Source organism: Bactrocera neohumeralis, chromosome 5 (genome assembly GCF_024586455.1).
Source record: "Bactrocera neohumeralis isolate Rockhampton chromosome 5, APGP_CSIRO_Bneo_wtdbg2-racon-allhic-juicebox.fasta_v2, whole genome shotgun sequence".
NCBI lineage: Eukaryota > Metazoa > Arthropoda > Insecta > Diptera > Tephritidae > Bactrocera > Bactrocera neohumeralis.
In genome coordinates this window covers 36,013,974-36,040,988 of record NC_065922.1, presented here as the reverse complement: position 1 = coordinate 36,040,988, position 27,015 = coordinate 36,013,974, and the positions used below count along the sequence as shown (strand labels likewise).

The following is a 27,015-nucleotide window of genomic DNA, read 5'->3' as shown; positions in this document are numbered from 1 at the left end:
TTTGTGCGAATATACCTAGATTAGGGTGAGCCACAGAATATTATATTTAATATATAGTATATCGAATTTGTGTATTAAAATGAACTTACATATAGGTATATAGAGAAGAAAGATCCTTGCAAGTCAGGATGCTTAGCTTAAGGGATTATATACAGTTAGAAGGCCGAAAAAAGCGAATTTTCCACCTTTTTTTTCTGAGAAAACTTTTAAAGTTATTTATCCAATAATTTATACACATAGTATGGTAATTTTTAACTATATTTTAAGACTTAGTATTAGTAAAAATATTTATTTGAAAATGAATTACAACTGATCTCCGGGAACTCCTTTCAATACAGACGTTTTGCGGTGACCACTATATCTCTGAACTGAATCCTCTGAAATTAAAAAAGCCAAACAGATTTCGTTAAAGTAATGTTAAATCTAGTAATTAATCGAAAGAATAAGCAAAATAAAATTTCTTCACAAAATCGCGGTTTCTAAAAAAAATTGCCCTTAAACTGTTTATAAAAAAAATATTTATCGGTGAGAAAAAATCTTCGATTAATTACTAAAAAATATATTTAAGAAGCCCGTATTAAAATATGAGAATAATCGGTTGTGCCGTTTTCGAGTAATGTTGGTCACCGACTTTGAAAACACCATTTTGAGAAAAACGGGTTTAAATTTTGGCATTGTACTTCCAAGCACTCTGAAAAGCCTTTTCAAATTCGCGTGAAACTTCGAAAATATTCATCGGAAATTTTCTGTGTGTGTTCTTAAATATATGCCCATTAAGAAAATAAAATTAAAAAATTCGATTGTTTTGAAAATTCTAACAGTATAATTAATTTTAAAAGGTATCGTTGAGCATTCAAAGTCTTCCATATAGAAAATAGTACGTGAAAAATTTGTCTTCTTTAAAAAAAAATCGTTTAGGGTACTTTTTTCTTTGCGGATTATTGTAGAGCATTGAATTTCCTACCAAAATCTACTTCATGGGATTTTTTTATTTTTTAAATATTTGTAGTGTTTTATTTTTATTACAAATATTCACATTTCACAAAAAATAAAATAAAATAGTTAAAAAATATTGTTTATAATTTTCTGTAAATAATAATTAATCACACATTTGCCCATTTTGGTTTTTTGTTTTTTTGTTTACTTTTTAAAGTCTTTTAATATACGGTAGTTTGATCTGATAAAAATCCTTCGGAGGTAGATGGTTTTAGGAATGATTATAGGAAATTATTCTTGCTAAATATAGATTATAAACAATATTTTTTAACCACTTTATTTTATTTTTTGTTAAAAAACACCAAAAATTCTAAAAAAAACGTCTTACTTTTATGGGAAACTTCAAATGCTCACCGACGCCTTTCAAAATTAAGCTAAAAATCCTGATTTGAGTGATATTTTTTTTTATTTTTAATTTTAAATCAAAAGCTCGATACGCAATTTTTTTTTGGCCTACCTAACATACTTACATACATAGTATGTACATATGTATGTATACATCAAATCCTTAATATTTCTATGGCATATGTCCGTCTGTGCGTGAAAATAAATAAAACACTAAACACGCAAATAAATAATAAGAATTATACTTGTATAGGGGTATTTTGAATTAAATCAATCACTGCTAATATTGCTTGCAATCAAACATAAATTTCGGCAACCTTGAACAGGTGCATGACGCAGCGCTGACACCCAGCGGGTGCTTAAGTTGCTGCCGAGCAAAACAGAAAGCGGGATAAATATAAAAAATGCAATAAAAAGCATTAAATGGCAAATGTGTATACAACAAAAACAAGTTTGAGACACACGCGCATACTTAAATGAATGTTATAAGGAGATTTGGACAAAGTGACGATGTGACTGGTAATAAAATTAAAAAGATTAACGGAAATATATTTTGAAAAAGAAAAAATAAATTTACTAAAACAAACATCATACTTTATATTTAGAAACACGAACACCAAAAAATATTATGACATTTGTACTATTAAATAATTTGAAATTCACTTTTAGCGTTAGTATACTATAGTATATTGACTCAAATGTGAGAAGTAAATACGCCACTAGTTCCATAGTTTAAAGTCGAACTAGAAGTCATTTCGCTGCTCATTTGCTTGCATACGCTAAAAATTATTTGCAAGGTGTTGATAGTTTCGACTGCATTTTGCAATTGCCATGCTGACAGAATTCAAAGCTCTCAAAGTGTTAATGAATGTAAATGCGTCGGGGACTCAATGTGCGGCCGGATATACTTATGTACATCCATAAAAGTTGCGTTGACGCGATCGGCTGGCAGCCGAGAAGGAAGAAAAATTGCGATGAGGGATACCATAAGCATTGTTGAACTAAATTTGTAATGAGTTGCAGTTTTGTTGTAATAAGTAATAAATTAACTCATAGAGAGTCATGACTGATGGCCTAGTAATCCAAAATAATTACAGTAATCGCGATTTAATTGACTATCGGTCCTCACGTTTTTAGGCTCTAAATTTCATTGATAGATTTTGTTTTTATATTGCGAAAAATTTGGTTGGTTGAATGATGGAAAAAAGCTGATATTTGTTGAGAAATTATAGATGAAGAAGAATACCTGAATTTGGCTCAGATACGTTTTTAAACTTTACATACAAATTCCATTCAGTCTCTCTGCGCCCTTTCTATAATTGTGGATCAACGATCAAAAAAGTAGATTTAAAATTCCAAAAATTTGATAAAAATATCGTCAGTTACTTGAAACTGATGTTAGTACATATTTAAATTTTATATGGAATTCCATTCCATTCCAGTTCTTTTGAAAATAAAAGGTTTCAAAATAACTTCTCTTCTTGTCCTTTACTGTCTATCGTTATGACAATTGACGGCTAGAGTAAAAGAGGTCTAAAGAGTTTGTGTTAGCTGCGAAAAAATAAATACGAGTAAATATTTACTGCTATTATCAACGTGTCACCCTCAAAATATAATCTGTTATCTCGACTTTGTCAAACAACTCGTATCGCTCAATGACTCAATTGAGTTCAATAGTGAAAGCAGCCTACTCATAATGACAGTGCTTTTCTATTATATTTAATATATATATATTTTTAAGTGAACTGGGAATTGCTAGATTTTTATAGTCGCAATTTTCATTATAGGTTGGATTTTTTCAAATACGCATGCGCAATTCTCGATGTATTCCAACTAAGTTAGATGTCTGCTCAGGAGTTACATATGTATACATATGTGCTCATTCTGTACGTATGGCCTCTTTAAGTGAATCCTTCGATGTTAGTATATGGTGAATTCGTATTTTATTCTAGTAGATGCCAAATATGATTGCGGAGGTGTTTTTTTTTGCTTACAATGGTACATAAGCCATTCTTGCACAAGATATGACGCATGTTTCGGGTAATTGTCTTGTTGAAACAAGAATGATTGCTCACTTAAGTCCAACTATTCAACGTTTGGGGTTAAATTTTGTGCCATCGGAACCAAAAATATTAAATTTTGATTCGTCACTAAATATTTGTCGAAATTTCCTTACGACCGGCCATTTTGCTCACTCCGTAATTAGTTAAATTTTTGCACTGACATAAAACGATTGAAGATTGAACAACTTTAAAATAATTATGAGTAATAAGCAGCATAAAGCAAAAAAATTAAAAAAAGACGTTTATTTTCCAAAAACTTAACTTACTCACGTTTTATGCAGAACTTTCTTCATTATCGTTTAGCCGTTTTCTGGATGTATTTCGCGTTTCTTATGAAATAACCGAATATTTCTTTGCTTATTGTGATATATGTACATACATGTTTGTATGTAAGCTAATAATACGAACTGTGTCGAAAAATTGGTTAAAAAAATTGTCATTTCAATTTTGAATACACTTTTCAGCAAAGACACCGCCTGTGCCAAAACTTTTTTGATTCATTGTATGTATGTATATGTACATTTGTTGGAATAATACTAAATATAACGTTTGGACTTTCTGGAAAGATTTTCGCGTCACATTATTTTTCTCAAGAGTTTTTTGGAAAGAAAATGTGTTTTATGCATTGAAAATCGGTATAGTTTGTGTTAGATGTTTGAGAGCTTCCTGATTTGGAATTTTGACTCGCTTAAAGTCACTAGATCAGTAAACACGAACTGCCAACGAGAAAATATCGTATTGTATATGCTTTGGCTCTTTATAAAAGTATTTAAAGAGAAGTAATAGACTCATAGTAATAGACTCAGGTTAGCCTTTGATATCATATTCTACAGGTCTTAGGCTTAAACTACAATTTTCATATTACTATTATATTTATTAATTCACATTTGCATATACATACATATTTTCCGAATTATGAGCTCATTCTCGTTACGCAGATGTTAAATTTGGTTGCATTATATGGAGCGGTACGATTTAAATTAATTAGGGATTCTAAATTTTTTGTAGATATAAAAATTAAGATTACAGAGCAAAAAGTCAAACGCGGTCTCACCATATTCGTGTGGTTATTAATCGTTGTAAATAAAGTATATGCTTTAGTATCTCATTTTTTTTTTCATTTTGAGTTTTAATTTGCTTCAAAATTCGTAGCAACTTGTTTCAACATTTTTGGAAAACCGCCAGAGCGCGATTATAAATCTCAGTGATCGTTGATCAGTTGTCAGTTTTTTTACGCCACTCGTGTTTTCTAAAATTATTGAAATATTGCAGTTTACTTATTTTTGTCGCAATTGTGTCAATTGCACGTCCGCCGTGCTGGCGCATGTGGGTGATCACACTTGTTTTTGGCTCCGCCAACCAGTCAGACTACGCCATAAGTGCAAACGCCTCTCCCACTGGCGTTGTTAGACATTTTTATGCGTGTGTTTGTGTGCATGTGTGCATTTGTGTGGGAGAGCGACAATTATGCTTATTTATTTTTGTATTGTTGCAGTGCAATTAGTTGTTAAGGCAAACACAGCCGTTTAAAGCTTTTATTTTACTTTTTTATATTTCGCTATTTACTAATTCTCTCTTCTTCTTCTTCTTCTTAGTTATATGCGAATGAAATGAATTTGTTTTGAATGAAGTGTTGTTGGTAACGGTAGGTCAATGCGAGTTTAGTGGGTCAATTTTTTGCATTTAAAGTTGTTGTGCAATTCAACAAATTAAAACATTAAAATTTTTATGCTATTTTTATGAGTTGGCATAATTTTCAATTCGTATGCTGCAATTAACTATTATTGAAGCTACTTAAAGATGTTGCAAGTAAATATTATTACTGCATGTCCTCATTTTGAAAAGCATATTTTTTGGATAAATTATTATTTATCATCCATAATGAATTTAATACGCCTTAATCAATAACAAGAGAAAAGCGTCTAAAATATCTAGGTTGAATTAAGGTTATGCTCGAGGAGTGCAAGTCAAGGTTACTTAGATTAGGTTGGACTTAATAAGTCGTTGTAAAGGGTGATCCATTTCAAGGTTTCATACTTTTTAAAGAAAAAACACAGACACTGCAAATTTAATGGGGAATGTTTATTTCATTCGAAATAACATTCTTCGGCGCTTATTTTTTGAAGATTATCTCTTTCGAATGTTAGCTGCGGCTACGTCTCAGATCGTCCATCTGTTGAGCCCAATTTTCGATGACTCGTTCGAGCATTTCGACTGGTAACTGGCGATATGACATGCGTGATGTTTTGCTCCAAGGCCTGAATCGAAGCGGTATTATCCGCATATACCTTAGACTTTCCATATCCCTGCAGGGAAAAGTCTAACGGTGTGATATCACATGATCTTGGTGGCCAATTGACCAGCCAAAAATAGGAGATTATCTGCTTATCGAAGTGTTCTCTCAATAAATCCATTAATTGATACAATGTGTGGGAAGTGGTGCCGTTTTGTTGAAACCAAGTATCGTCGAAATCACGAGCTTCTATTTTCGGCATTAAATAGACGGTTATAATGGCGCAATAACGGTGGCCATTGACGCTTACGTTCTCAGCGGCATCATTTTTGAAGAAATATGAACCGATGATTCCACATCAAACCGTTGTTTTTTCTTGATGAAATGACAGCTCTTGAATATGTTCAGGTTTGATTGATTTGAGCCAGAAATATGTCTCATCGCTGAACAAAATTTGGCTCAAAAACGTCTGATCTTCTGGGAACTTTTCAAGAGCCCATAGAGTTAAGCGGTTGGGAAGGTCGAGCGGCTCCAGTTCTAGCACAAGCTGTTTGAAGGCTTTCAGTTTAAGATCTGTGCAACGTGCACTGTGCAACGATGGATGTGCCATACGTTTTAAGAGCAGTAGGGGGACAAAAAATGCAATATCTTTGGAATGGTATGAATGAACAAAAATGCTTTTGCAAATTATTAAAGGTGAATATTTTCCGCGTTGTGTCACATACTTTTCAGTTTTTTTAGCGTGAAGAACACATGAAAAATTTCAATTGTTTAACAAAAAATTATGTTAAATTGTATTATATAAACAAATGGATCGTGAAAAAATATCTATAATGTAGCACGAACATTTTTCTTAGTCGTCACAAAATTTCTTCGATTTATCTCCAGTAGTTTATGAGCAAATAATTTTACAATTTTATCATGCTCTAAATTTCAACGTTCAATAACTTTAACAAAAAAAATCATTTTGACGAAATATTTATATCACGGGGTATGCGTCTGGTCCCCTTCCTAATGAACTGCTCATTTTCAAAATCGGTGATTTTTCGAAATTTTCAAGGACCACTTGACGCTTTTATCGATTAACTTCATATCCAACTGGATACGGTCTCGATCGAAATATAGATAATAGAGCTGATTTTGGAGTGACTATGAAATCATTGTTTATTAAAAAAAAAAATCTGTTTTGATGTTGTAAACTTGGTTTTCGAATTTAAAGTAGTTTCAGCACTTCAAAAATTATTTTTCAAAAAGTTTGAAAATCTTATTTTTTGAAAACAAATTTTTCCAATTTTTGTTTTGCCTGAGGCCTTCGTCAACTTTGGCTCGTAACCTTTGAGAATTGGATTCTACACTTGTTCGACACATATAGGCTCAAAACAAAAATTATGTTTATTTCGCGGCTGTCTAAAGGTCTCTGTACCACCAAGTATTTACACGAAAGTGAATTACAACTTTCATTTAATAATTTCGTTATTCAAATTAGTTATTTTTATTAATTACTTTCATTATATACTTTCATTAATGCATTACATTTTGGCTCTTTTTACCATAATTACGGCCATAAAAGCCACCCACACCAATTAAACACTTATTACAACCATTAGATACCCATGAACATCAAATCACGTTTTTGTTTGTTGGTACATAAATTATGTCTGGCAATTTCAAGTGTTGCCATATTTGAAATAAAAAATTACTCAAATTTAATTTTCGCTACTTTCAAATACCATAAGGGGTTACATGGCTTTTCTCGGGGTTTTTCAGCAATTTTTTTTTTCGTATAAAAAATGAAATATTCTATTATTTTATATTTTATTTTATTAGACTTTTTGATTGTCACAAGCATATCTACACTATTAACAAAGAAATTCTAAAATTTTTGGAAAAATATATTTTAAACTCGGCCATTGCGACGCCTTTTTGGAGACATTTTTACAAAAATATGAACATTTCAGTGGATGTTTGACGACATTTTTATTTTCAAATAGTTGTAATCGAAAAAAAAATCCTTCGTCCAAGTCTTTAAGATCGGTTGAGTAGTTCTCGAGAAATCTTGCCAATCGACTTCAAAAACACAGTTTCGAGAAAAACGCGTTTAAAGACGGCGCACTTAGCCTAGCTAGCCTCGAGCGCACAAGTTCTCAAGGCTATATCTCCGAAACTATTACGCGGATAAACTTGAAAATTTAGGACAATATTTTAGAGATGTTGTAGAATTTAATAAGCCAATTAAAAAATTCAATATCTTGAAACCCGTAAATCCATGTAACCCCTTAATTTTACATTTTGAAAGACTTTTTAATTTTGTTTTTCATTTTAATAAAATTTATTCAATTTAATAAGATAATTTTTTTGTTGTTTCAATTATTTCTTGTAAGTAAATAATAATAAAATAAAATAATTTTTTGTTGTTTCACATATTTCTTGTAAGTAAATTAAAAAATATTTTTTTTCTAAACAATCACACAGTAAGTTAATCGAAATTTCCACAAGCGGGTCGCACCTAAACGGTTTCTATGGAGGGAAAGTTCACGCAGTGGGAATTTATGCATATGAAAGTTATTTATTTACTCACATACTTACATATGTATGTATGTACATGTGTAGGAGTTTTGTGAATAATTTTGTTGTCGTAGCGCTTTTCTATTCCGTCGTGTATTTTTTCTGCTCCTCAATTAGCTTTACCCACATTTTATTTAAGCGTACGTGTGCATAATTTGCATATTAATTGGAAAATTGGGTATCTGTGTGCTCGGGGGGGTTCGCTAGAAAGCGCGTGTGCAGGGCGTTGGCGCGACGCTTGGGTACCATATAATTTGACTAGGCGGCATAAATATCCAATAGTTAAATACAAATGTACATGTAATACATGTTACTATGTATACTTTTCTACAATAGATAGATACTATGTATAAACGCTCCCATCTGGGAATATTTGATAATTTGAAATGCTACTTGCAAGAGGTCATTCACGCCCTGACGTGAAAGGGTAACTTTTGGGAATTAATGTATGCTTAAAGATAATTTCTAAAGTGATAATGCATTTAATATGGAGGAAGAAATAATATACATACATATTTTTTATTAGGGCCACAATAGAGCTTATACAAAATAGAAGCAATGTGAAGAGAAACTTTCCTTAGTTTGTGATTTGGCGGAAAAAACTAATAAAAATAAAAAGTCATCTTCGGCTGTACCGAAGCTGTAATATCTCTGACAGCAGCATTTCTCAGAGCATAGAAGGGCATAAAAATATCTTCTATATCTTAATTTTAAGCGGTCAGTTTGTATGACGCTATGTACTATATGCTATAGTGGTTCGATTTAAATAATTTGTTCAAATTATAGCATTGCCTTGGGTAATATTCTATGCCAAATTTTATGAAGATATCTTGTCAAATAAAAAAGTTTTTCATAGAAGAGCTTGATTTGGATCGGTCAGTTTGTATGTCAGTAATATCCAATAGTTTTCCGATATCGGAGAGAAAAGAACATGTGTAAAATTTCAGCATGATATCTCAAAAACTTCTAGTTCGCGTATTACAGACCGAACAGACGTATAGGCATGGCAAAGTCAACTCAGTTTCGCTGATCATTTGTCCATTGTGACTAAAAAGTACCCGGTAAATAAAACGCAAATTATTTAATTATTCATCAATATTTATTTCGTCGCCTTCAAAGTAATCCCCACTAGATGTAATACACTTATGCCAACGATTTTTTCAGTCCTCGAAACATTTTTCATAAGAACTTTTTGGAATGATGTTCAGCTGCTTCAGCGAATTTTGTTTCATCTCTTCGATCGACTATCTGGTGCATACGATGGTTGATCGATGGTATTCATTGCGTTTTTGCCTTTAGCTCGGTCACTATCGTACTCTTCTTGAAAAAAAATTCAGCTTTGTCGGGACGAGTCAAGCAAGAACGCGTTTCATACCCAAAATATCCACCAAAATCATTCGAACGGTCTCGCGAGAGATGTCGAGCACTCTTAGCCATCTATCTAACACTTGCCTGATTTTCAAGCACCTTCTTACTTTTTTAATATTTTCATCAATTGAACAGGTCGAAGGTCGTCCAGAAAAAGGCATATGTTCAACGTCTTTGAAGGCTTTGTACCACTCGTTAGATTGTGTTTTTGATAAAAACGAATCACCGTAAGCCTTTTCCAACATTCACAATGATTCCGTACATGGAATGTGTTTAGAAATACAAAGTTTGAGACAAATTCTTTATTCGATATTTTTATCTATTGTAAAAATCGCAACGCACTACTGAGGTGTACCGACTTAAGTAGCTGCAGTAAACAAACTGGTCTACAGATTGCACTCATATTTGGCATAGTAATTAAGGACAGTCCTACCAACTTAGCAAAATAAATTGTTTTGAAATATCATTTACCCGTGAAGTTTAATTACAAATTCTGTGTGCTTTTTCGTCAGAACGTAAAGCAAATAATGTCCAATAAAGATTGATTGATTAATATGAGGAATGCACCGCGACCTTTGGTCTATTGTGCCCTCTCCTAACTTACATAGACTCACCTAGCCCCAGCGCATTGATGAAGTTCAATAGACTTCTGGGCGCTAGTGAGGTTATGCGATCCCTATCCGGAAACATTGATCCGAGGGCCTTAGTCCTGCGTCTACAGACCGCTGTGCAGTCAATCAGCAGGTGCTCCGGGGTTTCAGGCTCCAAGTCGCAGAACCGGCAGTTAATGCAAGAGGATAGGCCCATGTTGTACAGGTGCCTATTCAACTTGCAGTGGCCGGTATACTATGCGACCAGTAGCCGGAGTTTGTTCCTGGGGAGGTTTATTATAACCTTGAACCTGCTCAGATTGTATCCTCCCATTAGCAGCTTGGCATGTCTCCCAATAAAGATAGTCATATGTATGTACTTACTATATGCTTTGGTATATGATATCTGATATCTGATGTTGTCTTCTGGGTGTTACAAACCCTGTTCAGGGTATACATATGTAAATATTGATGATATTAACATAAGTTAGCTGTTGTCCGTCTATTTTCTTGAGTCCGCTTATGTAGCATCAAACCTCTGAGAAATAGTTTCATGCAGTCGATAAATGTATGTACATATGTACATAAGTTTTTATATGTTCAAAAGTAAAGAAATTTCCATAATTTTTCAACAATTTACAGAAACTACCAATAATCACGAACAAAATTAAGTAAGTGATCCCTAATGAACTAATGAGTGCTCTAATTAAACAAAAATACATTTTTTAGGTTTTAAAAAAGTCTCGCCAGATTTTGTGCCCTTCAGCCGCATTATAGTGACGTAAATAGCCCCAATAAAAAGTGATCAAATTTTTATTTTCACTTTTACTTGCTAAATAATTGCCCTGGCGTGCTTAATTTCTACGCGCCAAATCGAAATTTTGTTATTTTTACGCTCAAACTAAAGAAGCTGGTGTTTACAGCCACTTGCTATGAAGTATTGAATGCGCCTCGCGGCGCTGCGCGACGTGCTTTTTTATAAATTTATTATTAGCATTTTGGCTCGTGGCCAGAAGTAGCGTGACTTTGCATACAAAAGGAAACAAAGAAAATACAACAATCTTTCTTCAATATATATTTTTAATACTGGTACAAAGTAAACAAATGCAGAAAAAACACAACAAAAACACAAAAGATTTTCTTTATTTGCAAAGATAAAAGAAAATAGATTTAGAGAATGATCATATAGACTTGGATGCTGCTACATTTGACACAAATTTGTATACTATACTTATGTATATGTATACGTACATATATTCTACTAAATAATATGTATTTTCCTTTTGTTCGCATATTTTGTGATCTACAAATCCAGCCGCACATAAATCATGAAAATTAACTGACGTAATTTTTTATTGCCCAATGCGAAATAAGATTGAAATGTTATTGCATATCCACACAGTGGCTGGATGAGTAATCTTCGAATAAAAAATACAAATACATACATATCTACATACATATTTATGTATGTAAATATTTTTATCATTTTACAGTTAAAGTGTGGGCTGACATTTTTTAGCTAAAATTTTCCCTCACGTTTGATCTATGCCTGTGTTATGTTTGCTTTCATGCCCCACTAGCCTCTAATTTATGTTATCTACTTATGCTCTTTTGATCTAAATGCTTAAAAGTCTAAGTATCTACAGTTATCTACCAACAATATACAATTATAATTCTATAAACCTTTGTAAGCAGTCCCTTTGTTGCAAATATTTACTGTTAAACCCGTTTTTTATGCGATCTTCACTGACTTTGTTCAAACAATTTTATTTGTTTATATTTTCATTTACGAAACCAAGGAATCGTGTCAAATTACCATTATATAGCCGCCTACATACAGTAATTTGACATACTTGCACATAGTATTTAAATTCATATAATTATGTATACAAGGTGTGCTCAGAAAGTAAGGAGAAAGAACAAACGAACTCCAAAGAAGCGGTTCTCATATACAATATAATGTTTGTATAAACTTTTTATACGCTGAAACAGCATATATTAGTTTGAAACACCCAAAGAGAAACGTCGGAGACCATTTAAAGTATACTATGTACATATACATATACATATGCCATAAATGATAATAGTGACGAGCTCATTAATTTATTCTACAAAGTCTATGTCGTCTCCCTCAAAGTAATGCCCCTTAGCCCCAATTTGTCAACATTTTTCCAATCCTCGAAACAGTTGTTCAAACCAATTTCCGTATTAAATTGGGTAGCGATTCATGTTTAATGTCTTCAATTGACTCAAAACGGTTTCCCCGGAGAAATCGTTTGAGTTTTATGAATAGCCAGAAGTCACACGGAGTTAAATCAAGTGAATACGGTGGTTGCGATCGTAATAGGCGAAAACTTACAAAGAATCATACTGCATTGATTCGACGGTGCATTATCGTGGTGCGAAAACCAAGAGTCGTCGGGTCATTATTCCGGCCTCTTTTTACGAATAGCGTCGCGTACACGACGGATAATACACAAATAGTATTCCCTGTCGACAGTTTGGCCGGTCGAAAGGAATTTGGAGTGCATCACACCTCGATAATCGAAGAAAACTGTCAGCATAACCTTAAATTTCGACCTGCTTCGACGTGGTTTTTTGGCTTCGGCACACCTTTGCCATTATATTTGGCCGATGTATCGTCTGTTTTCGGGTCGTAAGAAGATATCCAAGATTCATCGCCAGTAATAATATGTTTCATGACATCCTGTTATTCGGAAATCATTGTTTCAGAGACGTTAGCGCGACTCTGTTTTTCGAAAAAATTGAGTGATTTTAGAATCAATCGTGCCTTCACTTTTTTAAGCCCAAATTATGATTCAAAATGGTTTTCACTGATTCTTCTAATATTCCAACGATGCCAGTAAGATCTCTGACTGTTAATCGTCGATTCTCAAGCATCAAATCGTTTATGTTATTGACGCCGGTTAGCGGCGAGTGAGCTATTTATTCTTATTTTCTGGATCTTCTTTTGGTTTTAGGTAATTATTTCAAGCACTAAATCAAATGTTGAACCAAAGAAAAAGAAATAAATTTCATATTCACCTTACTTCATGTACAACCCTCGTAACTGCACGCGCTTGCTTGAGTTATAAATAAATTGCTTGAGTAGTAGACCAAAACGCGTGGGTAAATAGAAAAACAGAAGGCATAAAATAACTGCTCATTTCTAAGTGAATAAAATTAGTTTTTGTTTTTGTTGTTTTCAGAAACCAGATTTACCATTGCCCATCACTGTTTAATTCGTAAATGACAAAGGGAAAGAAAAAAACTTTCGAAAAAGCGGTTAATCGACTTTGTAAATTTATTGCTTGCATTCCATGAATGTACACATACTAAGCTTTATACATACATATGTGTTTAGAGAGGCATGTACATATGTACATACATATATATACATATTTAATTCACTGTCACGATCGCTTCGCTGAGCAACGCTGCTGTTGACAACTACCCACACACGTTCAATGCATTTGAGGCGATCGATTGATCGACTAAAATTCGAACCAGTATTTAGGTGTAGATATGCACAAACCTACATAGGTATATGGGTATTAATGCACATTTCAATGCTCTGCGGCAAATAAATGTATGTGTTGCATGATGGCACGAACCCGTTTGTATTGCCGCCAAATAAGACAACTGTCTAATGGTAGTCTATTTACATACCAATTGAATAGCAGTTTTCAATGACATATGGTATCTTAACTTTTTGTTGTTCTTCTTGTTTTTGTAGCAGCATATGATCTTCAAACTTATTGTACATTTTTGACAGTCGTATGCAAATCCCAGCTGTTCTTGACTGGCTTGAGAACAGCTTTAGTTAAACGTTAATAAATTAGTATAGTACAAGCCATTTTTCATATCGGAGTAGATTCTCATATATGTAAGTCGTCGGATCTTATAAGGTCGCTTGCTATTGATGTTCAGGGAGCTGAATCTGTTTTTTCTGGCGTATAAATTCATATTTGATAGCTTTAGATGTTTTGATATCTTTAAGGGGCACACCTAGTGTGATATTAAAAAAAAAGATAATTTTATCGATTGGTTACACCTTTATAGTAATTTTTTCGAGCAAAAAACGATGTATTTTCAATAATGTTTTTCATTTAAAAAATTAAATATTTTGTGCTAGCTTTTTATTATTCCAAAGTTATATGCTTGACAAAGATTTTGTGAAATTTTCAAAGGAAAATATTCAAAGCGCGGCCATTACGACGACATTTTTTGCAGTCCCTCGGAAAAAAAAGTGCCTCCACGTTGACAGTAGCACACCTTACTGGATTATCTGAGAAAAGAAAAAAATACGGTTTTAATTAGGACCTTAAAAGGTTTTGTAGGAAGGAAAAAAGTGAAAAAAGGAAAAATGTGAATTTCAGTTAACATTTCTTGACGTTTTTTTTTTTTTCAAAATTTGTAATAAAATATCAAGAACATTTTTCGATTTTTGTTTTCAAAATTAGTAATTGAAAACTTCCTTCGTTCCTTCGACCTTGTAAATTATGTATAACAAGAAGCCCTGTGTAAAATTTTATTAAGATCGGTTGAGTAGTTTGCTAGAAATCTTGGCAACGACTTTGAAAATACAGTTTATAGTTTTAAATGACCATGTAGCTTACCTTGATTGCTCAACTTCCAAGGCAATATCCCCAAAACTATTCTTCGGTTCAACTTGAACATTCTTGTTAAATTATTTTCCTGAAATATTTTTTGAGTTGCAGCTCGGAGACAAATAATCCGACCAAATTTTTTACTAGCAGTCAAAAAACAAACAAAAAATTAGATTTACAAAAAAAAGTCGCCACTTCGCTGATTCTTAATTTTTTTCTATCGTAGGTCACTGTCGAGGTATTATGTTCTAGTAAAGATTGTTTTTTTTTTAGTTTCATCCACGATGAAGGCCTTCATTGCAGCAGGGAAGAACCCCTTTTATTTTCGCGTGTTACTCGGAAAATATATTTGTTTTTTAAAAATATTCTTAAAATGTGTATAAATTACCCTTAACATTTAAAATAACAGATATTATATTTTTTTGTTTTGTTTTTCAATTGTCAAAACACTCATTTTGTTTAGGAAATCATACTACGTGCCCCAAACTGACCCTTTACTATGTATAGTTTTGCAGTTAGTGCTATGTCATACTTGATTTGGATCTACTTAGTAGATTTAATTTAGTCAATTAGTAAATTGTCTACTCTAATTCCTTTTTTTAAAGAGGTACTGGTAATGCACTCACTTAAAGAATGCTTACAATATATTCTTAATGAAGCAAGTTCTAAGGAATCACTTTTCCATTGTCAAATTGATCTGGTATTATTTATTGAATAAAGATGCCATGTCTGAAAGAATATCGATTTTTCGAAGGGATGCATTCATTATTGAAGAGACTTGTACTACTACTGATATAAACTGTTTATGACTTGTTTAGGATGGAAACTGTCTAGCACAAGTATATATGTATTGAGGTTTCTTATGCTTATAAACACAATATTTAGCATTTTGCAGACCGCAAAACTTAATACTTAATACTATTAATTACTTAATCAGCTTTATGCGATTTCGCTGTCTATTATTCTAGTCTTAATTGGACTTACATATATTATTTATCTTATTTATAGATGTATTCTGTCTGCGGGAATTCTCAAGAAACTCGTTTTGTTTTCGTGCTTTTTTCATGTATTTTTTTTTAATAAAAAAAATAAAAGTGTGTCATATCCGATTTACGTCATAATTCAATTAAAACTTTATGCGCAATTATTATTATTATTTTGAAGTTGACTTTTAGTGTAAAAAACTTGTTCGCTCACTCAAAGTGTCACACAAATAAATACATACAGTTGCTTACATATGTAGGTGCTTGTGTGTGCATTTGTCATAAGCATTACTCATTATTACGAAATATAGCTTTTTCGTGTAGAACACCTGCATACCCATGGAAGTGGGTAATCTATTCTAAGGCAGTTGACCAACAATTATCAGCTGAACGATGGGGAAAAAACTTTAAATTCCATATGTATACATATATGGTATGTATGTTTTTACTTGAACTGAGAGAGTATGAATTTTTGCCGGAAAAAAGCATAAACATATTTATCAACTACTGATAAAGTCAATATGGTTCGATAATTTGGGAAGTGCATAAATGAATTCTGGAGAATTTTCTATGACAGTTTTAGTGGTATGGTATTTCCTTTTGGGTGAAAAAAAAATAATAAAAAAAAGTGTGCTTATTAAATATTTGTATATAAATATATTCCATACATTGAGGCCTTAGCTGTTCCGACAAGTTTGCTAATAGGCCTTTCACACCGTAACTTAATTAAGTCAATTAAGTGTAGTAAAATTGTTAACAGACACCATTAATTTCTAATGTTGAAATATATTTTTAGTGGCAATAATATCGATTTATTTCAGAACTTTATTCATTATTAATAATGAGAATCAAAATGTGACACCTTCGGGACAAAGAAATATTTGTAATTTTGTAAGGCGTTGAAAGAAAAGAATCTCTTTGTTTCATATATACTATATGGTAGCTGGAGGTTTTTAGTATGTTTAGGTATCGTGAGTTGCCAAAGCGTTTAAATAGTTCGAGGTACTAGCATATTTTTCAAGATGGAAAATTGTTTTCTTTTTAAACGACAAGAGAATTTATTATACTTCTCTCGTCTTCACTTGATTGTTAAACGTGTTTTTAATTAAGTTTAGATTTCAGACAATATCTTCATTCAGTAAATTTTTTATGTACATATGTGCTTTTTATATTTCGGGATTTGGAGTGTTGCAATCTGGCAACTCACAACTTTATTGTAAAGTTTGACATTTTTGATGTTATACATACTCAGAGCATTTTGACATACGAGCGCTTTTTGTGTTGTTTACAGTAACCTAAAATATTCATCTCGGTCAAAAAATAAAATTAAATCGCACGATTATTTGTTACAACTTTCGACGTGGATTAACTCAGAAACAGTGGATCGATGAACTTAATTAAATTTTTGAAGATGAAGTTTCATCAAAGACCAGTGTTTATCGGCAGTGAATTCAATCGAGGTCATAGATTACTTCAATATGAATTTCGTGAAGTTCGTCCAAAATCAGTTGTTGCTCCGGAAACTATTCATGCTGTGCGCAAACGGATATTGCAAGATTTTCATGTGATTTATTGTGAGATTGAGACAACTATAGACATTATTGCGACCAGCGTACATTTAATACTGCATGAACATTTGACTGTACACAAAATTGGTCACTTTAGATCAGGATCACTTTTCTTTACGGCAATGCGAGCTGTCACACATACCCTGAAACAAAAACGGCATTTTTGAGCAATCAAAACATCCACTTGTTAGGTTAACCAACGCTTAGTTCTGACTTGGCATCGACTGATTAATTTTTATTCCAAAGAGGTGGTTGAAGCGTTCAGAACACATGTTTTGGAGATACCTCAATCTGAGGTCAAAAGTGCTTCAACAATTAGGACAAAAGCATGCAAAAGTTTATAGATCTTAATTGAGAATATTTTGGAAGACAATAAAACGATTTTCGACAATTAATATTTGCTTTTGTTCGCCAATACCGAATTATGCAAGGCAACCTACGTATAACCAATTCAGAAGTAGACTCAAACCTTTCACCCATACTGCTGTGTTTTCTCTATAATTTTACGGTGGATAATGCGTAGTGTTACCTACAACTACTATATTACGTAGTATTTTATATGTGTATATATATAGAAGTACTATGTATAGTTAGATATTTACTTATTTCAAGTGAAATATTAAAATGGCATGATGTGAAAATGAGTCACCTGTCGCATAACTAATTACAAACTTAATGAAGTCTAATTACATAAGTAATGCTTTCTTACTTAACATTCAGTCAATATAATTATCGCTTGTTGATTCTGTAGCTGACTCATTACTCTGCCCTACCTGGATTCTTCTAAAACAGTATCTGTACAGATTAACATATACCCTATATACATATGCTTGAAAATAAATATTTTGTACAAGCAAACAAACGCTTGTGGTTTAGTCCAGGCAGAGTGAAAAGTTCTTATCGATTAAAGAAGAACACATTCCGCTGGCAAAATTGTTGTTCAAAATAATTACCATCAAGGCCGTTATACTGAATATAAAAAGGGTGATCCATTTCGAGATTCCCTACTTTTTAAAGAAAAAATACAGAAACTTCAAATTTAATGGGGAATGACTCGTCCGACATTTCGACTGGTAACTGGCGAATGACACGCGTGATCCTTTGTTCTGAGGCCTGAAACGAAGCTAGATTGTCCGCATATACTTTAGACTTTACAAAACGTGAAATTATTTGTTATTATCACCGAAGTGTTCTCTCAATAAAATAAATTGACTGATGCGATGCGTGAGAAGTGGCGCCGTTTTGTTGAAACCAAATGTCGCCAAGATCATGAGCTTCTATTTCAGGCATTAAATAGTCGGTTATTATGGCGCGATAACAGTCGCCATTGATGATTACGTTCTCTCCGACATAATTTTTAAAGAAATGTGGACCGATGATTCCACCGGCCCACAAACCACACCAATCCATTTTTTTCTAATAAAATGGCAGCTCTTGAATCTCTTCAGTAGCAATCAATCTTAGTTTGTTTTAGACTTTTTACAAAATTTCATAAAATACTCTCCTACTATTTTATTCTGAACGGATCATGAGAGGTTATACAAAACGTCGGTCTCCGGTCTAGATTTACAATAAAGTGTTCGCATATCAAACGTCTTGACGTCAGCCGGGTTTATGTAAACGGAACGGATTCAGATTTTAATCCAAACAAGGGCTGACAACTCAGCAGCATTCCTTAAAATATTTTTAGTCGCTACAACAAAAAAATAGGCTAATATGTTTGCAGGCTTAAAGGCATCTAAGAACTCATTTTTCATAAAAAACCAAAAATATGTAAATATTCTATCTTTGTTAAGTTTTTTTTTTTTTATAAATTGAACTATTTTGAAAAGGCTGAGACACTTCGCCACCGTGGTCGCTTTCGGTCGCTTGCCGACTGCATTGTTGTAAGAATAATTATATCTTTGCTATTTACGATTTGCATTTTTTTCACATAAATGTTTGGCCTAGAAACGTAACCACTTGTTTAACGGTTGATTCGTGTACGTGAGTGTGACAAAAATGTTGTGGTCGTTTAAACGTTCGTTTCACATTCTCAAACCTACACTCGCACACACACAATGAAGAACACAAAAAAAAGAGGAAATAAAAATATATTATCGCCCGCTAACAAAAAGTGGTACACTTACACACACTTGTACCTGTATATAAACCAATATGAATGTGCGAATATGGGCATTCGAGTGGGTTTGAGGGAAGCCGGGAATCGGCGTCTAACGCCACAACCGGTTTTTTTGACACAGCCACCGTTGCAAGTGTTGATAAAGCTGTTGCTAGTCATGAATTAGCAACAAGTTGCTGCTACAGTTGAAATAATTCCTAACATACCATACATACTTTTGTACATATATGTATTTATGATAAATTATTTCAAGTTAAAGCTGATAAAGAACACACAAAAAAATATTGCCTTGATATAATTTTTTTTGTTTTACTGAGAAACATGTTTGTTCTAAATTTGCAAGTTTTGTGTTTTATTTCGAAAGCAAATTATATTTATCGCGATTTCAAGAAACATTTCAGCTATTTGTAGATAATACAATACTTGAAATCTGTATGAAAAGAGCGTGGTATCGTTTTCCATAGTAAAATTGACCTGAGCTAGCTAAGAGTTTTATGTAAGACTAGAATTCTAGACCAGAACGACAACAAATCAATTTGTAAAATATAGCTCAAAGCTGTCTTCACTTTCTCATTTCACTGGCACTGTAACTGCGTAACGATGTTTGTCGTACAGAAGTACAGAAAACGCCATCTTCCTTGAACACCAGCAGGCATCGTTTCGAAAAACTTCTGTTTGATTGTTTGAATTATTAGACATAGCAGACGTATCTTTTTAAATAAAAACGAATATTTTTTGTGTAATACCAAACTTCGATGTTACTATTCATCGAGGGCGATGTATTCATTATAGCGATCTTCTAACTTGTCGTTATATTTTTCTGTATATTTGTTTTTTTTTTTGTATATTGGTCTTTTGTTTCAAAATATTTCTCAATCTCAGCGACAAGTCATTCTATGGTTATCTGAGTACAAAAAAATGTCTGATAGTTAGATCTGGAATAAAGGTGACACAGAAGTAATTAAAAACTCAATACATGAAATCGCAATTATTTTCATTCGTTAGTGTTACAGTGAATCGGTCGAGTGAGAGCTCCTGTTGAACCTATTTTGAATGCAGTTTTAACTTAAAGGGTTACATGTCTCCTCGGATTAAACCAACCTTTTTTAAAGAATTTTTTCTCATATAAAAAATTAAATATTTTATTAGAATTTTTTATTGTTACAAAGATACACTATTAACAAAGAAATTCTGAATTTTTTGGAAAAAAAGGAAGGGACGCCATATCCGGTAACCCCTCGAAAAAAGATGAACTCGCGTTGGCAGGATAAGGAGTTATCATCATCAGGATCATCTAAAGTAAAAAATACTTGTTTTAGTTAAAACCTTGACTAAGTCCTTCGTCTAAGTCTTTAAAATTTCATTAAGATGGGTTGAGTAGCTCTCGACAAATCTGGCCAACCGACTTCAAAAACACATTTTCGAAAAAAAACGCGTTTAAATACGGCGCACTTAGCCTCGAGCGCACAATATACTTATGATATATGTCTGTATGTCACGAACCAGTTGTTCCATAACCTCGAAATTTATATATCTACATACATGTCTTGTGATGGTTAGGTCTAACTATAAAACATATGAATTCAATTGTCTCTCAGAGAATTTTACGAATCTGCATGCCTGGGGCTATAAACGTTGAAATCGTTTCGATAGAAAAACTTGCCGATTCGATTGAAAAACATTGCGTTGATATCATTGATGTCTTATTGAAAATAAAATTTTGAGTAAAGTGGAACTGTCTTACCGACCTGATATAATACTTTCCATGGCTAATAGATGACGCTATTTTGAATCGAATGAATAATTTGACTCCATAAATTTCTATTATACTCCAATACAAAGTTACCACCGCTGACTTTTGTGGAAAAACCATTTTTTGAACTTTGGAGAAATATTGGCCTAGATAAAATCTGCCAAAACTCTCTTCTAGCAGAAAATTATCTCATAACTAATTTCGCTCTATTGGTATATAAATATAAATAAATGAAGATAGAAGTACCTTTTATCACTGCAGGCATAACTGCTGACGCTGATGACTTTTAACTTTTTTGTTTTCATTTCCATAATCTCAATGAGATACCCATATCGGAGCGTCAACAACCTGCTTGTCAACATATATGTATGTATGTACTATATACATATGTACACACACCTGACATATTTGTTATACCCATACTTACATAGCAATCACATGATTTTAACACTTCTTGCAGTCATGTTTAGGATGTCTACATTTTTTGTTGTTGCGGTTATCTTTTCACTATTGTTCTTCTTTCATGTTTACACACTGTACGTTTTGTTATTTTTTAGACAGAACTAAAACAACCTTTGTAGTTGGCGCTACCTGTTGAGGCGCGCAAATAAATCGCACTTGTTTTCACACCTCACAGTTGTTGTTGTTGGTGGATACAACATTTGATTTCGGGTGCGCCAATCGGACTATTGTTGTATAGTTGTTTGTTTTGTTTCGCAAACAATAGCAAGTGTTGACGATTTAAATGCTAATGTGGCCTGTTGTGAGTGTCTATTTAGTTTTTTTTCTCATATTCTTGAATCTGTCGTCATTTTATTTGTTTAGAACGGTTTTAGTTATTTTACAGTTGCTTTTTGTTGGCGATCACGCAATCGACATACTTGGCATGTTTACACGTGTTGGGTCAGAATGTCAAATAATTGGATAACTAAATTAGTTAAGCAAATATATGAAATAACAAATGTTTTTTTTATAATTCTAAAACTGATACTCGCATAATGTTCTTGAATTTGAAATCAGATTAGAGGGTTTATATTCTACTTGATTCCGCTGTTGTTGTTGAATAATTAATTCTTAATTATTTAATATATTATTTAATACTATTTTCTATAGTCTTTTTTCACAAATATTAGAAGTGATGATTGTTTCTTTAAGCCAATCTCATAGAGACCCTCGTCCTTAGTGGCAAAAACTGGGATAGTTGATTTCCAAAAGTTTCCCTTGAGTCGAATTTTTCACCAACAAAATAATTCGTCTTAGAAAGGAACAGTTAGTAAACACTTTGCCGCCAGGCTCGGACTACAAGTATATGTTGTTCGCATAAGAACTTCCCAGCCAAAATGCCGGAGCTTTTGTCGAGTCAATTTCGCCAGGCTCGGACTACGAGTATATGTTGTTCGCATAAGAACTTCCCAGCCAAACTCCGGCATTTTGGCTGTGTCAATTTTTGTCGAGTCAATTTCGATGTGTTTGGCCTGGTCTGGAGTTGCCAGGATACAATTCCTCTCCTCTTGCAAAAAGCATAGCGCTTATAGTAGATGATACCTGCCAATCCTAAAAAACCGTATAGCAAAACCTTCCTGACCATCAATTTTGGTTTGACCACCTTTTGAGCCGTCTCAATGCGATACGACCACTACTCTTCTACTGGATGTTTCGTATGAGATTAATTTTTCATCATCGGTATCTATCCTCTTCAAAAATGGATCGATTTTGTTGCGATTCAGTAGCGCTTCTCACAAGAAAATTCGCTCCATAAGATTTTTTTACGTTAACTCGAGTAGCGTCGATGCATCGAGGTTCATTTTGTATCCAGCCTTACTTAAATTGTTACAAACGGTTTTTTATTCCATGTTTAGCTCATGGGTAATAGTAATGCGGACTCGACGATTTTCATTGCGTCAACATATTTGAAATAAGAGGAGGTATGGTTGCTAAAAATAACTTTGTTCAGTGCTGATTATCAGTTCGTCACCTTATTGGTGAAATTTTGATGTTGTTCTCTTGTCTTTATAGTTCCTTCTTAAAATATTATATTTCCTTGTAATTGAGATTGTTTGTCGACGAAGTACATATATTATTAACCGCTAACTCCTGTCGGGTTGCCGCCGAGCACATATTTATGCAAAAGATCAAGTACTTAGGTCTAGACCACTATTAATATGCATTCTTACATATAATGCTTAGCCCTTAAAACGCGTGGGGTGGTCCTCGGCGCAATATTTTTTATCGAAGTTCTGTGAATGTGAAAGCAGTTCTTTGAATGTGACTCGTTGAAAACCTGACGCATAACCTAGCCATTCATTGTGATATTTCGGTGTTAGAAATGTGATTAATGGAAAGTACTTTTAGCATAAAAATTTTATTGGCCCACTTATTTAAACTTCGATTCACACAAATTTACTTTATCGTAAAATTGATTTCTTTATCTATCGATTTTTTTATTTTGGGCGTGGAAACACTGAAGTACCTGCCAGCTTTATTGTTTGCAATAAAACTTTCAATTTCATTATAGTAAATACATCATAAGGTAGTATTGATAAGATAAGGTAATGATAATCCTTAGGTAAGATTAGGGTGACTATATACTACAACAAAATTTCATGAATTGGTTAAGGGATCGTTAAAGAGTTTTTGTTATCAAAGTTAGAATGCAACTGAAAATCACTCTAATAGTTATGATATTTTTTGAGATTCCCAAAGGAAGAGAATATTTAGCAGACATTAAGAGATTCTGAAGAGAATTTTGAAAATAACTCTAGATAGTTATGATATTTTTTCTAGATTCTTATATATTTTGTTAATGCAAACCTTTTTTTAATAATTTGTAATACAAAATCTCTTAATGCCTGCTAAATATTCTCTTCCTTTAAGTTCTGGTTTATTCTTAGAAAAATTTCTCTGATAATTTTTATCTGGCCTCTGTTGTTTATACACAGCTGTTCGTTTGGACATTAGTAGCTTGCAAGTTTCATTGGAAATTTGCGAAATTTCTTGGAATAGAGTATATTGACACAGGTGTTGGAACCGCTGATTAGTGATGAATAAGCTGAGTACTTCAAAAGTGATAGTGGTAATAAACGGCGTAACACTCACTTTAAGCTGAGTAGCTTCTAATTATCATTATTCACATCCTCTAACGTCAAAGTAAATAGCAATTGCTAATCCCTAGGTCACGTTATATCTAACGCATCTTGCAAGTGGCTCCTCAATATAATATCAATAAAACTTCTATGTAATGATGCAGTTTTAAAAATAATGTGATCATATGTTGTTGTACTAAAAAATGGCTTGGTAAAAATTGGTCGCTGTAATGTTTATCACGTGAATTTCATTAATGTTATCGATAATTAATCCGGATTAACGCTGAAATTACGGTTGTGTTTTATGTTGCATGAATTTCATTAATGTTATCGATAATTATTTTATCACTTTTTATGTATGAGTAATATTTTCCAATATATTCGTATCGCTATTAGATTGGTTACTTTTTGTTCCTTATATGTACTTGGATAAGTGTCCGAAAAATACTTAGACATTAGTATATACTCTTTATCAACTTTATATGCCTATGCATAATAAATTATATATGCGAACATTTCATTTTATATTTCCTTTAACTAATAATTCAACCTTTTTTCCGATTTGCAGATTCTTGGCATTATATGTATGGCCTGCGCTTCACCTGCTTACCTTTCGGCTACATCATTCTTCCTCTTTGTGGTTGTCATTTCGTTCATTGCGACAATTTTATGGATTTTCGCCTATCTTTTGGGTATACGTGAAGCTCTGAATGTGGCTGTCAACTGGATATTCACAGTAAGTTGAAAATATGTTAATTTATATACAGTATTTCCCCACTTAAATGATACTCGTATAATTTTTTGTAGTTCAAACAACTTTGTAACTAAGAGCATATAAGAATAATCAATTAAAATCAATTGCATATTTTATGTGATATGGTTTTAATAACACTCTTTTAACTGATATTTAACCTAAAGTAAGTAAATTCGATAATAATTTAGACTTCAGTAGGTATTTAAATAAGCATAAAAAATGCTGCCTGACAAACACTGAAGAAACTTGACATCGGAATTTTTAGTCTTAATTACAAAGACGGTCCGATAAATATTATATTTAGATATAACGGCCGATGATGCGCATATCGCAAGAAACATTTATTATTTTGTAGGACATTACCATAGTTGACCCCTGACAAAACTTCAAAATGCCAACTTGTAGTTTTGTTTTGACTGCGTGTAAAAGCGGGCGTGTTCGAAAATTTTAGAGAAATGTGAAAGAACAATATCGGTCGGTGATTCGATTCCTGATTTTGCAAGGATGAACACTTAGTTGCTCTAAATCCCAGCTTTTCTCCGTCAATGGCGACCATAAAAAAGTAATGAATTCCAATATACTTGCAAGTCGTGTCTTGATGAGTCACAACCCAGTGCCTCGAAAACGACTACCATGGAGGATAACGTGATTCATGTTTATAACGGTATTAAGAAATTTTCGATTAATGGGCATTAAATTGCTGACCCAGTGGGTATCTTAAAAGACTACGTGGTTCATATTAGGAATTCAACATTCTGCATTATAAAAGTGTCACGCGATGGGAGCTACGTTTGGTCAGTGCAACCGGGAGGCCACAGCAATGTTTGATGCTCTTTAAGTGCAATCCAAATGATGTTTTGCGTCATTTGCTGACTAACGACGGAACATGAATCCACTGGTACACACCAGATTCCGAGGAACATTCGAATCGAAAGTTGGTGTAGACTTCCCAATCGTACGGAAAAGTGATGGTCACTATTTTGTAAGTTTCATAAGATGTGATCTACATCGACTATCTTTAGAAGCTCAACGGGATTACAGAGCTTTTCTACGCTGGTCTGCTACTTTGGACCAATTTGACCCCGAATTGTAGAAAACACGATACCTTCGGCGAAAAAAAGTGCCCCATTAATGCGCAGCGGTTCATATCATCACGTCTCTCTAGCAAAATGAGTCTAATAATTCTACGAACTCTGCAGCCCAATTCAATATATTCTTCAGCTTTGGTTCTGTGCAATAATTTTTTCTTCTCGAACTTGAATAAGTTATTTAACCGGAGAATAAATTAAAATCGATGAAAAGTATTATCGCCGACCACGGCGATTCACAGTACTTATCGGGCCGCTTTCGTATTTTAATACTTATCGTAGGTTGACAGTTCAAGTCATAAGCCTTATTAATAATATGTTTGAATAACTACATATGTCTGTTGTAACGTTTAACGTTCAACGAACCTTTCCCAACTGTATTTCGTGGATTAGTTAAGTGACAGCTGGCTTAGTTTTCATAATTCGAATCGGTTTTATTCTATATTATCTTATATCTATCTTCGCTGCGTTCGAACAGCTTCAGATGCGGAGATCTAGCCGCATTGTCGGGATCCGGGTTTCTTCTTAGTCGGTTAATGATTATGATCAGGCAAAACCTCAGAGCATAAGTGATCGTGTCTATCATTTGATGGTGTTCGTGCCAGTCCCTGGTTATGATCATACTTTCTGCGTTTCACAATATCACAAGTATATCAATTTGGATTTTTAGAGGTTTTGTATAAACTGCGGCGACAAAATTTCACCACCTAAGGGGTGATTCAAGTAGAGGTACTTTTTCCAATAGATATTTTTTTTAACAGATCACGCGTGAGTCGTGTCAATGTGTTATTTTTGTTCAGTATTGTTTGGCATTTCATCATGGATAGATTTACGCCTGAACAACGAACTAAAACCGCTCGACTTTCCCAAGCGACATGGCTTCGCACTATGGGC

The 27,015-nt window shown here is 33.3% G+C and overlaps 1 protein-coding gene across 3 annotated transcripts in view; it reads left to right on the top strand.

The window, feature by feature from the left end:
• Positions 1–27,015, top strand: part of LOC126759871 (CKLF-like MARVEL transmembrane domain-containing protein 4) — a 46,314-nt gene that overhangs the window by 17,662 nt on the left and 1,637 nt on the right. For all 3 annotated transcript variants that reach the window (XM_050475048.1, XM_050475050.1, XM_050475051.1), the window contains one exon: positions 24,848–25,015. In XM_050475048.1, the coding sequence (XP_050331005.1) occupies positions 24,848–25,015 (168 nt within the window). The remainder of the gene's footprint in view (positions 1–24,847; positions 25,016–27,015) is intronic.